The 13,144-nt window shown below is 54.9% G+C and overlaps 1 protein-coding gene across 1 annotated transcript; it reads right to left on the reverse strand.

Annotated features, from left to right (window-relative positions):
• Positions 1-399: 399 nt before the first annotated feature.
• Positions 400-11,796, reverse strand: RAB17 (RAB17, member RAS oncogene family). The gene is made up of 5 exons (XM_063087587.1): positions 11,640-11,796; positions 4,902-5,053; positions 3,788-3,913; positions 740-833; positions 400-512 (listed from the first exon to the last, which is right to left on the reverse strand). The coding sequence occupies exons 1-5, from the start codon at positions 11,794-11,796 to the stop codon at positions 400-402; spliced, it is 642 nt and encodes a 213-aa protein (XP_062943657.1).
• Between the last annotated feature and the right edge of the window lie 1,348 nt (positions 11,797-13,144).

A 13,144-nucleotide genomic window follows, 5' to 3' on the forward strand; every position in this document is an offset into this window, starting at 1 on the left:
GCCCACCGCAGGGATCAAGGCGTTCCTCCCACACTTGCTGCGACCCTGCCCATCCAATTCCTCTGTGTCCAGGACAAGGCTGCTGAGAGGGCGGCGGTCCAGGTGGGGCAGGCACAGCTGGCGTGGGTGTCCCGGAATCAAACGGCGTCTGGCAAGGTGCAGCCCACACTTCCAGGAGTCATTTGGTACCGGATCCTCCCCCTGACAATCCCCAATGGCTTCGGGAAGTGGTCGTTATAAAGAACGCCACCTTCAGAACCTCTAGGGCCCAGAACAATCCAGCGTCAACAGCAAAGCACAGTCAACGTGCAGCCGACAGTGGCTCACCCGGCCCGCCTGGGACCAGCCGAGGCCCGGGCCTGGGGCATCTTCCCTGTGGCTCCCCTGGAGGGGCTGCTTCTAGTGGGCGCAGCATTTGGCCTGCCTGGAGGGCCCCTCCTTCAGAACCACAGCTGCGTCCCCCCGCTGGGCCTGGCCCTGCCTGTCGCCTTCTCTCTGCAGCAGCTCTCGGGCTGTGAAAAACAAGGAGGAGAGGGGGCTGGGGCGGGAAGCCCCCCAGCCCAGCACAGCCCCGCAGACACTGACCCAGAGCCATAGAACAAGGGCCCAGCCTCCCTGGCCCACCCGCCATCCCTAGAGACCTTGTGTTGTGTCCCGAGACACCAGAAAAGAAGACCTGGTGAAGCAGGGCAGGTGAGGAGCCCCCGCCCTCCTTGTCCAACCCAGGGCCACCACTCACCTACGGCACTGAAGACCTCGGTCACCTGGTGGTTCAGTTTGGCCGAGGTTTCCATGAACAGCAACCTTTTGCTCTCTGCAAACTCCTGCCCTTCCTGAGGGAAACAGCCACAAAAAGCCAGTGTTTTTATACGACGAAAGTTTCCTAATAAGGCCTCGTTGACTTCTCACCTTCAGACCCCAGGGAAAGGGACAGCCCGTGGACACCTGACTCCTCTGCATTTCTCCTTGAGCTCTGTTCCTGGAGAAGCCGGGCCCAGGACCAGGAGGACGGGATGGAGGGGACCTTCCTGGAGCTGGGCCCAGGACCAAGAGGACGGGATGGAGGGGACCTTCCAGGAGCTGGGCCAGGGCAGGGCCTCGCTCTCCCAGCAGAATCTGCAGAGTCGAGTTGCCCTCCCCTGGCTCCCCTCGCACCTTGGCCTCCTGGCCCCTGTGGGCTGTCATGCGTGGGCACAAACACCAACTGAGAATGGAAGAAACACGACACAGGGATGGGAGAGGCTGCTGGCCCTTCCTCCGAGGAGCCCTCGTTCCTGAGGCAGGTTGGAGCCATGTGGAGAAATGCATGTTCCAGAGCAAAGGCAGGCCGGAGGACCCCAGGTTTGCAGTGTGTGACCAGCAAGGAGAGAAGCGTCCACAGGAAGGCATGGCCACACCCAGGAGTCTGGGGTGACCAAGGAACCAGGGTCTCCCTGTACAGGACCCTCCCCCAAGCCTCCCAGACTCTCCCAACAGAGAGGAACTCAGGCGGCCACCGGAGGTCACGTCTCAGCTCCTGATGGCCCTGTGTGACTCTCATGCCATGGGTCTCCCCTCCAGCTAAATCCCTGTGGTGGCCTGCATGGTCCCCATCCTCGATGTGGTGGGGGAAGATCTACTGAAGACAGACAGACAGCCTCCGGCAGGGGCAGCTGCTGCCTCTCCCTGTAAGGGGGTGTCACTCGGAGGAGGGAGGTGTCCCTGTGCACAGAGCTCTCTTCTGGGGATGGGGTGGGGAGGCGAGACCTGCTGAAGCATCGGACCACCTTAAAGGGACAGCCAGGCTCCCGCAGGGCAGCTGACAGAGCAGACCTGGCGTGGGTGGTGCTGGCACGTTAGGGAGTTGGGGCCACACGGAGGGAGCGCTGGGCTGCTCTGCAGGATGGGGACATGGCGAGGTGGGCTGGGCGTGGTGGGAGGCAGGAAGGGTGGCTGCAGGTCACAAGGGAGGACAAAGAGCCCAGGAGCTGCTGGAGGCTCAGGGAGGAGCAGGAGGGAGCGTCCGGGGGCGCTGCCAGCGGAGGCGTCTGATTTTCCATCATACGCTGTTTGCTGGGCCCAGCTCCTGACTAAGAAGTTTGGATTTATTTATTTGACCCTTCTTCGATAATTTATTGAACACGAAAAAGATCTGAAAACCCACGTTTTTCTAAGCGGGATCGTCTCCTCGTAACCCAGGTAACCAGGACAGGGCCTGTGGAGGCTGGCAGTGAGACCCCGTTCCCTGTGTGAGACGCCAGCCGGACCCTCCAGCCAGCTCTCAGGAGTGGCCTGGGTGGGGCTCACGGCTTTCCCCACTGTCACCCCTGCAGGTCTGAGCTTTCCAGAAAAGACTGAAAATCATCAGCCAAAAGGGAAATTAAGGTGGAGAGAGTGTGGTGGGTGGGTGGGTGCATGTACATGTGAGTGTGTGTGAGTGTTTAGGGGCCTTGAGCAAGTGTGCAGGTGTGTGTGTGTGTATGTGCACGCCACATGTGTGGATGTGTGAATGTGTGGTGTGTGTGTGCACATAAGTGTGTGAGTGTGAGTGTGTTCATGAGTGTGTGGGTGGGTGTGTCTGTGCAAGTGTGTGGTGTGTGAATGTGTGGGGGGGGTGTTTGTGAGTGTGCAGTTGTGGGGGTGTGCAAGTGTGGGGGTGTTCATGAGTGTGTGGATGTGTGTGTCTGTGTGCGAGTGTGTAGTGTGTGCGTATGTGGAGGGTGTTCATGAGTGTGGGGTGTAAAGGTGTCTGTGCAAGTGTGTGGTGTGTGTATAAGGGGTGTGTTCATAAGTGTGTGTGCGTGTGTGGGTGTCTGTGTGCAAGTGTGTGGTGTGGGGAGTTGTTCATGTGTGGGATGCAGGCGTCTGTGCAAGAGTGTGGTGTGAGTGTGGGTGTGTTCTTGAGTGTGGGGTCTGTGGGTGTCTGTGCAAGTGTGTGGTGTGAGTGTGGGTGTGTTCCTGAATGTGAGGTGTGGGTGTCTGTGCAAGCGTGTGGTGTGAGTGTGGGTGTGTTCCTGAATGTGAGGTGTGGGTGTCTGTGCAAGTGTGTGGGTGTGTGCATGTGTGAGTGTGGGTGTGTTACTGAGTGTGGGGTCTGTGGGTGTCTGTGCAAGTGTGTGATGTGTCGGGGTGCATTCCTGAGTGTGGGGTCTGTGGGTGTCTGTGAAAGTGTGTGTGTGAGTGTGGGTGTGTTCCTGAGTGTGGGATCTGTGGGTGTCTGTACGAGTGTGTGTGAGAGTATGGGTGTATTCCTGAGTGTGAGGTGTGGGTGTCTGTGCAAATGTGTGTGTGAGTGAGGGTATGTTCCTGAGTGTGGGGTGTGGGTGTCTGTGCAAGTGTGTGGTGTGAGTTTGGGTGTGTTCCTGAGTGTGGGGTCTGTGGGTGTCTGTGCAAGGGTGTGGGGGGGTGTTCCTGAGTGTGAGGTGTGGGTGTCTGTGCAAATGTGTGTGAGTGTGGGTGTGTTCCTGAGTGTGAGGTGTGGGTATCTGTGCAAGTGTGTGGGTGTGTGCATGTGTGTGTGGGTGTGTTCCTGAGTGTGAGTTGAGGGTGTCTGTGCAAGTGTGTGTGTGAGTGTGGGTGTGTTCCTGAATGTGAGGTGTGGGTGTCTGTGCAAGTGTGTGTGTGAGTGTGTGTGTGTTCCTGAGTGTGGGTGTGTTCCTGAATATGAGGTGTGGGTGTCTGTGCAAGTGTGGTGTGAGTGTGGGCATGTTCCTGAGTGTGAGGTGAGGGTGTCTGTGCAAGTGTGCATGCAAGCATGGGTGTGTGTCAAGGTCTGCAGGCTGAGGTGGGCGGGTCTCCAGCACGGTACCTGGAGTGTCACCTCCCGCTCCGCACTGAGGTCCGTCTTGTTGCCGACCAGCATGAGCACGACTTCCCCGGGGCAGAACTCCTTCTCCAGGTCCTGCAGCCACTGCTGAGCCTTGTGGAAGGAATCCTAAAAAAGAGAAAAGAGAACATCTGATGAAGTTTATGGGCAGTCTTCATTAGCTACTCCAGGGGGAAAAGAACTTGTGGAAAGTAACACTGTGGAAGATGTCACAGGCTCCAATTGGCCATAGGCAGACCCGCGGGGGCTGCTGCCCCCTCTCAGGAGGGGTGGCCGGGTCTGTGTCTGCTCAGGCAGCTCACTGCTGGGACACAGCTCCTTCCCCCACAGGCCCAGGAGACTCCAACCCGGACATCCTCAAAGGACCATTTTGTGCAGGAGAGTGTGGGGCAGTGGCTGTCACCCTAAGCCTTGATCCTAACTGCAGTGTCCTCATAGACCGGGTGACGGGGCCCCTACCCTGAGGCCTTACGTGGCCCCTCTCTCCACATGCAGCACAGCTGCACCCCTGCAGCCCCACCGCTCACGTTCCCTGGACCCCGGCATGCACTCCTGGCCTGGGACACCCTTCCATGCCTGCCCCACCCCACCACACCGAGGCCCTAATTTCCCCACCTCTCAGCTCACACACCCCTGGGCTGGGCGTAGAGCCCTCATGTGTACTCCCACAGGGTCCTGCCCTGCCCCGTCGTGCTCTAAGTGTCTGCTCACTTGGATTTAGATGCACTCTGTGCAGGGGACGTGTGGGCAGGGGCTGTGTCTGTCCTGATTCTCTGAGCCTCCCCTCCTCCACTGCCACCAGCTCAGCAGCACTCAGGACTAGTGAGTGGTAGATGGTGGTGCTGTGTGCAAGGTGTCCTGGAGGACCACAGAAGAACAGAACCTCAACCTTGGAGGAGGTGGAGGGGTTGCCAGGAGGGCTTCCTGGAGAAGGTGACAATACTCGCTAGCATGATCTCTATTCATTGTCGTGATTATACCATAAAGCACCCGCACGGTACAGAATTCCTTCAGAAGACAGCCTCACCAAGCCTGAGCAAACAGAAGGCAGACGCCTGGAGAAGGCGGGTGGGGTCACACCTCAAGTGAGCCCTACCTTCCTGGTGATGTCGTACACCAGAAGTGCAGCATTGGCACCCCTAAAGTAGAGGTGGCAGACACTGTGGTACTTCTCCTGGCCAGCTGTGTCCCAGATCTCAAGCTTCAGAGACTCAGCACCTAAGTCCACCACCTTTGTGAAGAACGCACCTGAAACAGGGAGGCCGAGAGGGAGCTTCGCTTAGAGGATGGAGTTTTACCCTTGGCTCAGGCTGGACCTGTGAGAGCCCTGGGCTCAGCACACGGGTCAGAGGGAGCCAACCACGGGCTTCCCACCGCCCACCTGTCCAGGGGCCGAGCAACACTTCTGGAAGATGGGGGTTCCCTACAAAGCAAGGCGTTAGCAGTAATTGCTGTGGATCCTTTGTAGGTTCCCTAGAGGCTTTGGATGGGAATTGATAAACTCGCAAGGACCTAACACAAAAACTCTGGACATGCGAGGAATCCCCAATAACCACGAGTCCCATGCATCTCTGCCAGCTTCCAATGACAAGGCTGAGTTCTGGGGACCCTGAGAGTCCCCACCACCACTGGCCCCTTGGCCACTCAGCTGCACAAAGAGACATTCGTGCTCCCACCAGCTCCTGCAGATCCTCCCTCTTCGGCTGCTAGCCTCCCCGTCGATGCTCCCTGCCCTCTCTCTTCTCTGCCTGGCATCTCGTGTCCAGAGGAGTGTGAGCCTCCGCCCTTGGGACAGCTCTGGGCTCTCTGCCTCCCGGTATTCCGCACACACCCGACGGCACACGGGCCTTCTGCGTTCTCTACCTGTCTCCCCTGGCGAACAGCGAGTGTCTGGAGGGCAGGGACTTTTTATTCATGTAGCTGCTTAATAATCACACAAAGACCTAGCCCCAAGCACTTTAATTCAACTTATTGGGCAATCCAGATCATCTGAAGATATTTTTCCCCTTTGCTTTCCAAAGCGATATGATTTTTAAATAGCTATTTAAGAGCATCAAAGTGTGTGACCATATGCGATATGTCATATGCAGAACTGGAGGAGTGCAGGGAGGTTGAAGCGTCTGGCACATGAGGGACTCAGCACCGCAGAACAGGCTCCTGTGAAAGCCACTACCCTGCCCAGACCCCAGGTTGGGTTTGGAGTCTATTCAGGCAGAGAGAACCACATGTTTGAAGTTAGAACTTTTACTCCAAGGACAGTGAATGAGTGTCCTGGGCCTGCCGTAACAAATTCCCACCAACTGGGTGACTCAAAGCAACAGAAATTTACTCTTCCAGTTCTGGAGGGCAGAGGTCCAAAATCAAGGCATCAGCAGGGCTGGTTCCTTCTGGAGGATCTGGGGGAGAAACTGCTCCAGGCCTCTCTCCAGCTCCTGGTGGCTGTCGACAAGTCTTGGCGTTTATTGGCTTGAGAGGCAACACCCCAGTCTCTACCTCCGTCTTCATGTGGCCTCCCCCCTATATCTCTGTGTTCTGTCCTCTCTTTATAAGGACACCAGTCATTGGACTTATGGACCGTCCTAAATCCAGGATGGTCGTATCTTGAGATCCTTAGCTAATTACATCTGCGAAGACCCCATCTCCAAATAAGGTCACACTTAAGGGTTCTGGGAGTTAGGACTTGGCCACACCTTTAGGAGGACACAATTCCACCTACTACAGGCAGAGAACAGGGGACAGGGCTGGACAGGGATTCCTAACCTGGATGGCTGTGATCATGATGGTCTCTTGTGAGGATCTAGCTTGGGTGGCATCTAAACAGAAGCCCCCGATGGGCTCTTCTGCCTGCACTACCCATATTTTCCTGTAGGCCTAAGACTTTGAAGTCAGACAAGGTCAGCTTTGTCTCCTAGGTCAGACAGAGCTTCAGTCTTCAAGTGGACAGGACCACTGACTCCCAGCACATGCATGGCGGTCAGGATTGAACAGGATATAAACCACCTACCCTACAAGGTGACATGAGACAGGGTGCCATGCAAGGGCCTTGGATGCAGATCCAACAGCTGCATGGACTTTGGCAAGTTGCTTAAACTTTCCAAATCTCAGTTTCCTCTCCTAAACATGAGCTAATAGCGGCCTCTCCCCAGGGTGGCTGTAAAATCCCTGGAGAAGAGAGAGAAAGGGCAGGTCTGTGTTTTCACTTTGCTCTCCCGGGACTCACTGTGCAGGAACGCCGGCCTTTTGTCCCCATCTTTTGTCTGTTTTCTATCATTTCAAGTCACAGTTCTGAATTTGGATTGCTTGTACCTTAAAAGTTGTCCCAGCCAGGTGACATGTGGACATAAAACTCAGTTGTGCCTCTTTCGTTTACTCCTAGCTTCTCATGTTTCCCTGTTCTCCTTCGAAAATGACGGCTGGTGGTTGAGTTTAAACCAGTGTAAAATCCCAACAAATTTCGCAGGAGCAACGAGGACACATGGGTCAATGTTTGGATATTACAGAATGCACAACCTTGTCTTCCCTGGAGGGGACAGAAGGCCAGCCGGTGGGCCACGTGCAGGTGTCTGATGCCACCTGGCCCCGCGTGCTCCTTGGCTCCGACCCAGAAGGGAGCCCATGTTCACTGTCTGCCTTTTCTGGAACCCACTGCCCACATTTTCTACATCTTCACAGCGAAAGCCAAAATGATTGAAAAATAAATTTCCAAGGAATGCAGACAGACCTGAACATTTTACCTGAAATGGTACTGGCAGCATGTTGGGCCGTAGGGGTCAGACAGGGCCAAGAATCAGAGATTTTTTTTTTTCATATTTCTAGAATACGCTGATGCAGATAACACACTGGCACATTTTTAGCAGACTGTATGTGACCTGGTGGCCACCCGACACACTGTTCCCTACTGAGGCCCCATCGAAGCACAAACCAGGTGTCCTTCCTTCCTCCGCTTGTCCCCACAGGTCTCAGCAGAGGTGCCTCAGCAGGAGGGCACTTCCAGGCCCCGCTCCCCACACCCAACTGCCACCACCAGCTAGTTCTCTCTCTAGTGGGTTTCTGGAAGGGGACAGCCTTCCACTCAGGGAGCTAAAAAAAACCACATTAAGTGGTGAATTACGTAAGAATTAATAAGAGATTGCTGTCTGCTATAGGTTTAATGTGTCCCCCAAATGTCTGTGTATTGGAAACTTGACCCCCATGTAACAGTGTTAGGAGGGTAGGAAATTCGATTCTGGTATTTGAAAGATGGGGCCTTTAAGAGGTGATTGGATCGTGAGGACCATGTTCTCATGAATGAATTAATCCGTTCATGGAGTAATGGGTTATCATGGGTGTAGACTGGTGGCTTTAACAGGAGAGCACATGAAGGAGCTCTTGCCATTCTCGCCCTGTGACACTCTGCATTGCCAAGGGACTCTGCACGGAGTCCCTACCACGAAGGACCTCGCCAGATACACCCCGTGGACTGTGAACTTCCCAACCTCTAAAACCGTAAGAAATAAATTTAATTTCTTTATAAATTACCCAGTTTCGGGTATTCTGTTATAACAACAGAAATGGACTAATACACTCTCTAATTTGCATTTTATTGCCCCAAATTAAAAAGTGCCTCTACTAAATTTTAACATAATAAAAGTGAGTTTGCTTTTCTACCTTTTATTGTGAAGGAACAACTGATCCAGCTTATTTAAACCCTCCCTGCAGCAAACGTCATCTTTATAAAAACTATAACCGGATTACTGGTCAAAGGGAACATGAGATGGAAACTTATTTCCAGGGATTCGGGGACATCAGCAAAGCTCCCGGTCGAAGAGGTGGTGGCAGTGGGATGGTGGCAACGTCAAACATGCTTCGTCCCCGTTTGTCACCCTTCCCTTCCCACATGAGGCCCAACTGGTCCAGGATTAATTTTGGCTTCTGCGGCAAATTCTGCTGACAAGCACTAGGTGTCACCATCCTTCCAAAAGATGTCACCAAGACAGGGAATAGGCCAGAATGTCCCCTGCTCTGGCCACTTGGGATTACAGGGGGTTCCATGAGGAGCTCTGGGTGGCCGAGCCCAGGCCCTGGCCATAGGGTCACTGTCACTCCTTTGGGAGTGGAAGCCTCCATGGCTGGCGTGGGCAGGAGTCAGGGGCACCTGGGTCTCCCCCAGCAGGCTGAACCCTGGTAAGCTGTCAGTGTTCCTGCTCTGGCCTGGCTCCTGCCTGGTCCCAGGGCAACCGCAGAGCCATTTGACGTCTCGCCTTCAGAGACTTGTCTGTGTCACATTCCCAGCTCTGGCTCCTGCTTCCTCTGCCTGGATGACGTCTTCCCTGGAACCGAACCCAGCGCTGTATCGCACCCACTGTGGGGCCCACCCCGTGCACCCGCCAACAGAACCAGGCCCTCAGGAGGGCCCTGAGGATCTGCATCAATCCTCTTGAAGTCTGGACCATCTTGGAGCCAACCCTGCCCTGAAGGGCACCACCTTGGACATGGCCGGTTTCAGTTCTAGCCTTGCCCTTGAGAGTTTGGGGGTTGGTGTCTGCGGAAAGAGGATGGCTCTTAAGGGGGACAATCTTAAGCCACCGTGGCAGCAGCAATCTTTCCTGGAAAGCCCACTGCGGGAAGGTATTTATGCCCCATTTCACAGCAAAGAAATGGAGACGGAGGGAGTGAGAGACCTGCCCTTGGCCGTGGCATCCACTGGCTCCTGCCGCTGATGCCTGCTGAGGGTCTCCGCAGGCCCAGCCCGGCACACCCCGAGCCTCCTTTCTTCCCAGCTCCCCCGCGAGGGGCAGGGGCGCCCTCATCCTCCCCCCACAGCTGTGCTCTGTCCCCACCTCCCCCTGGCGGGAGTGGCTGTCTTGATAACAGCCAAGGCCAGATGTGAAAAAAGAAACAGGTTTTTGCACAACACACCCCGGGTTCCCCAAACCCACATAAGTTAAAGGAATGATTATATTCCATCTTCTCATCTGAAAAGTGGGAATATCCACTTTTATAATAATATATAATATAATAATTACAATATATAATGATTAATAATCAATACTCATAATTATACATAATTACATTATAATACTAAATGCATAAATGATGCCATATTTATTTATATTTATAATAATATAGCGATATCCAACTCTAAAGGTTGTAATAATATCCCAAGGCGTATAAAGCCTGTGAAAATACGCATGAAACAGACGCTAAGACAGAAGTGGAGGAGACCGTTTGGGACTCGCCTCCTGGGCTTGCTCACCTGTGCATCCCCAGCATCTAGCAAGATGCTGACATGCAGTGGGTGCTCAATAAATAAGTGCTGGCCCCAGGGTTGGTGGCCGGTTGCATAGAGGAGGATCTAGCTCTGCACACAGGTCCACAGCGCTGCACTCATGTGACCGGGCTTCTCTGCCACCCTCCGCTCTCTGCCCTGCACCCAGGGCTGCACCCTCCCACCCCTGCCCCACTGCAGGGACACCAGAAATTCAAAGCACCAGTCCAAGGCAAAAGGCAGAGTCCTGCCTGTAGAACAGGCCCTTCCCTTCAAGAGAGAGGATAAGCCCAGGCCCGGGTAGGAGACTGGCAGGAAGAAGGGTGATCAAAGCCACCCAGCAGGAGGACGGCCCCCACCCCGACCTGGACCAGCCTCTGTCCACCTTCCTGAACCTGGTAGGCCCCTGAAGAGAGGGTGGGAGACCAGGATGGCCTGGGCAGAGGAAAGGAGGTTCTTGGGCCCCAGCTGCTGGGACAGAAGGAATCAGAAGAGCGCGACCACGAGTAGGGGCAGCAAGGCCCCCCCTGTGAAATGCAGAACTCTCAAGACACCCCCTGAAGCTCGGGGACAGTGCAGCCCCAAAAGGTGACTCCTCTGTGGTGTGGCCCTCTGCAGATCTCAGAGCCCGCACTGAGCCTCCCAAACTATCCATGCCAGCCAACCGCTCCCAGTACCCAGGGCCCTGCTCAAGTCCATGGGGTGCCACCTACTGCCTCCTGGGGTGCCAGTAAAGCAGGTGCCACAACTCTTCCAGTTGTGGAAAAAAGCCCTAGAGCAAAGTCGTTGAGGTTCACTGGCCGTGAGGTCACTGCTGGAATCCTCAGCAGGGCTGTTCCAGAGTAGATGGGGAAGGAAAGCTATCGTTCACAGAGGATAAGCAAATGAGCGGCAGGCAAGGCTGTGCTCCCACAAAGCCTCATTTGCAGACACAGGCAGACAGGCTGGGGCTGATCTGGCCTGGAGCCATCGTTTGCAGACCTGTCTTAGAGCAGAAACCAGCCCCCCAGGTGAGCTCGCCTGGGCTGGCACCTCCCACCGCTCCACATCTTGAATCCCCATCACCCAGGGCTTGGCCAGGCGCCCTTCTGTGGTCCCTGCTCTTGACTGAAGCCCACCTTCACGCCAAACTTAGCACTTGGCTGTATTTTAAAAGGAAACCAAGTCTAATATCGTGGGTGAGGGATGCAGCTTTCCCTGCTAATGTAGAACAGGGGTGCACTGCACACCCCAAGACAGCCTGAGTACCCCTTCGGAGCCAGGCCCTCACCTGTCACTCTGGTGCTTCTCACCACTAGTTCTAGGAGCCTGGGCCTGGTAGACCCCACCCCACCTCATCCCCCTGTATCCCTGACCCTGAGTCTCCAACCCCCACAGTCTCCAGCTGGGCAAAGGGCATTTACTTGTCGTTGAGGATTCCACGCGTGTGCCTGACCTTGATGGAATGCCTGCCCCTCCCTGCTTGTGCTGGGCGCATGCAGCCGAGGCCCTAGGACAGCGTGGGGGCAGATGGGGATGAGGCAGGGATCAGCGGGCCTGGCCTGATCCACCAGAAGCCTAGCGAGGGGCGTTCTGCAGCTCACTCACATCCCACGGTAGGCAGGGCGCTCCTGAAGTCGTTCTTCACGTAGCGGAGAGCCAAGCTGGACTTGCCCACGGAGCCACTCCCCAGCAGCACCAGCTTGAACACGCAGGGCTGGCCGGGGGCAGCCCGGGGCTGGGGGGTCCCATCCACCTGCGCCATGCCCTGCAGAGAGAGAATCACAGAGGTCTGAAGCGGCTTGAACATCTGATCCACATCGTCCCAGCGAGCTCACCCCCCAGGGCTGCTTCCCTGGCCCAGCACAGATGGCCTTGAACAGAGATCCACGTCAGAGGCCACCCGGGCTGGCACCCTGCTGCACTCCGCAGCCCAGAGCCCGATTCCCCGTCTGTAAGCTGGGGTGCCCAAGATCTTATCTACAGGTTTGCTGTGAGGAACAAAAGGAGCTTGGATTAGAAGGTGCCACACGGTCCACTGAAAGATAGAGGGCTGCAGGCCCTGAAACAATGACGACGTGCAGGTCATCACACCAGCTGTGTCCTCGCTCCATTACGTCTCACTTTCCATACATCCATTAATTACTCGAAAAAATATCGAGGCACCCAAGAGGTAAGAAGTATCTGAGCATCTCTTAGCTATTTGTTCACGGATTGAAGTTGGTGTTTCAAAATACATCTACCTAAAAAAAAAAAATCGGTATTTCAATGATCTCAAAACATTTTAGATCTTCCCATCATGTCTAAGACCTCAGAACCTACAGTGATACACCCTGGAGAAAAACAGCTCTGTGATCGAAACCAATGTGGGTGACCCCTGCATTGTTCTCAGTACAGAAACTCATGCACACACGACACAAGAGAATAGGCTGATGTGCCCGCGTGCCTGGCACCTACTTCCACGGTAATCAGCCCTGGCCAGTCCTGTGTCACCCACACCCCCAAGCCTCCCCTACCAGGGTGCATCTCATCAGCTGCCAATCTCAGACTAGATTCATATATTCTGTTTGTCTTTGCAGTTTATTCGCTGAAGAAGTCAGATTGCCTTGTGGGTTTCCAGTCTGGAGGAGGAGGCATTTTGAGGAGGAGAGAAGAGCAGCAGCCGCCCCTTCCCTCGCTGCCCCCACGAGCAGCCGCGGCCACAGGCTGGTCTGCTCCGCCACGTGGAGATGAGGGGAAAAGAATCCAGTGTGGAATCAAGACTCAGAACAAACAGGACCGGGTCTAGAGACTGTTCTAGATGGAAAATGACTGGAAGGCTATGGAGCCTGGCAGAGAAAGGTTGCAGACTTCTCTACCCATTGGGAAAAGGACAACATAGCAGTTACTGTAAACATGCCTGAGACCTCCCCTTAAATGGGAATATCCTCAGGTTTCGCCATCAAGTATGATGCTGGTTTCAGAAAAGAATTAGAAACATAACCCTGTCCTAATGTTTCATTCTTTTTTTTTTTTAAGCCTCCCCAGGTGATCCTAGCATGCGGCCCAGGCTGAGAACTGCTACAAGGGTTTTGTCTATTTTCTTCAGGGCTGGGAACAGTGCCTAGCACACA

The sequence above is a fragment of the Cynocephalus volans genome, chromosome 1 (assembly GCF_027409185.1).
Source record: "Cynocephalus volans isolate mCynVol1 chromosome 1, mCynVol1.pri, whole genome shotgun sequence".
NCBI classification, from domain to species: domain Eukaryota; kingdom Metazoa; phylum Chordata; class Mammalia; order Dermoptera; family Cynocephalidae; genus Cynocephalus; species Cynocephalus volans.

What these genes read in the sequence shown, in the direction of transcription:
- RAB17 (XM_063087587.1), bottom strand. Translation starts at nt 11,796, where the DNA reads ATGGCGCAGGTGGATGGGACCCCCCAGCCCCGGGCTGCCCCCGGCCAG. An exon ending in AGCGGGAGGTGACACTCCAG is followed by an intron (nt 834 to 3,787) that starts GTACCGTGCTGG and finishes TGTTTCCCTCAG; the next exon opens with GAAGGGCAGGAGTTTGCAGA. An exon ending in CGAGGTCTTCAGTGCCGTAG is followed by an intron (nt 513 to 739) that starts GTGAGTGGTGGC and finishes TGTTTTTCACAG; the next exon opens with CCCGAGAGCTGCTGCAGAGA.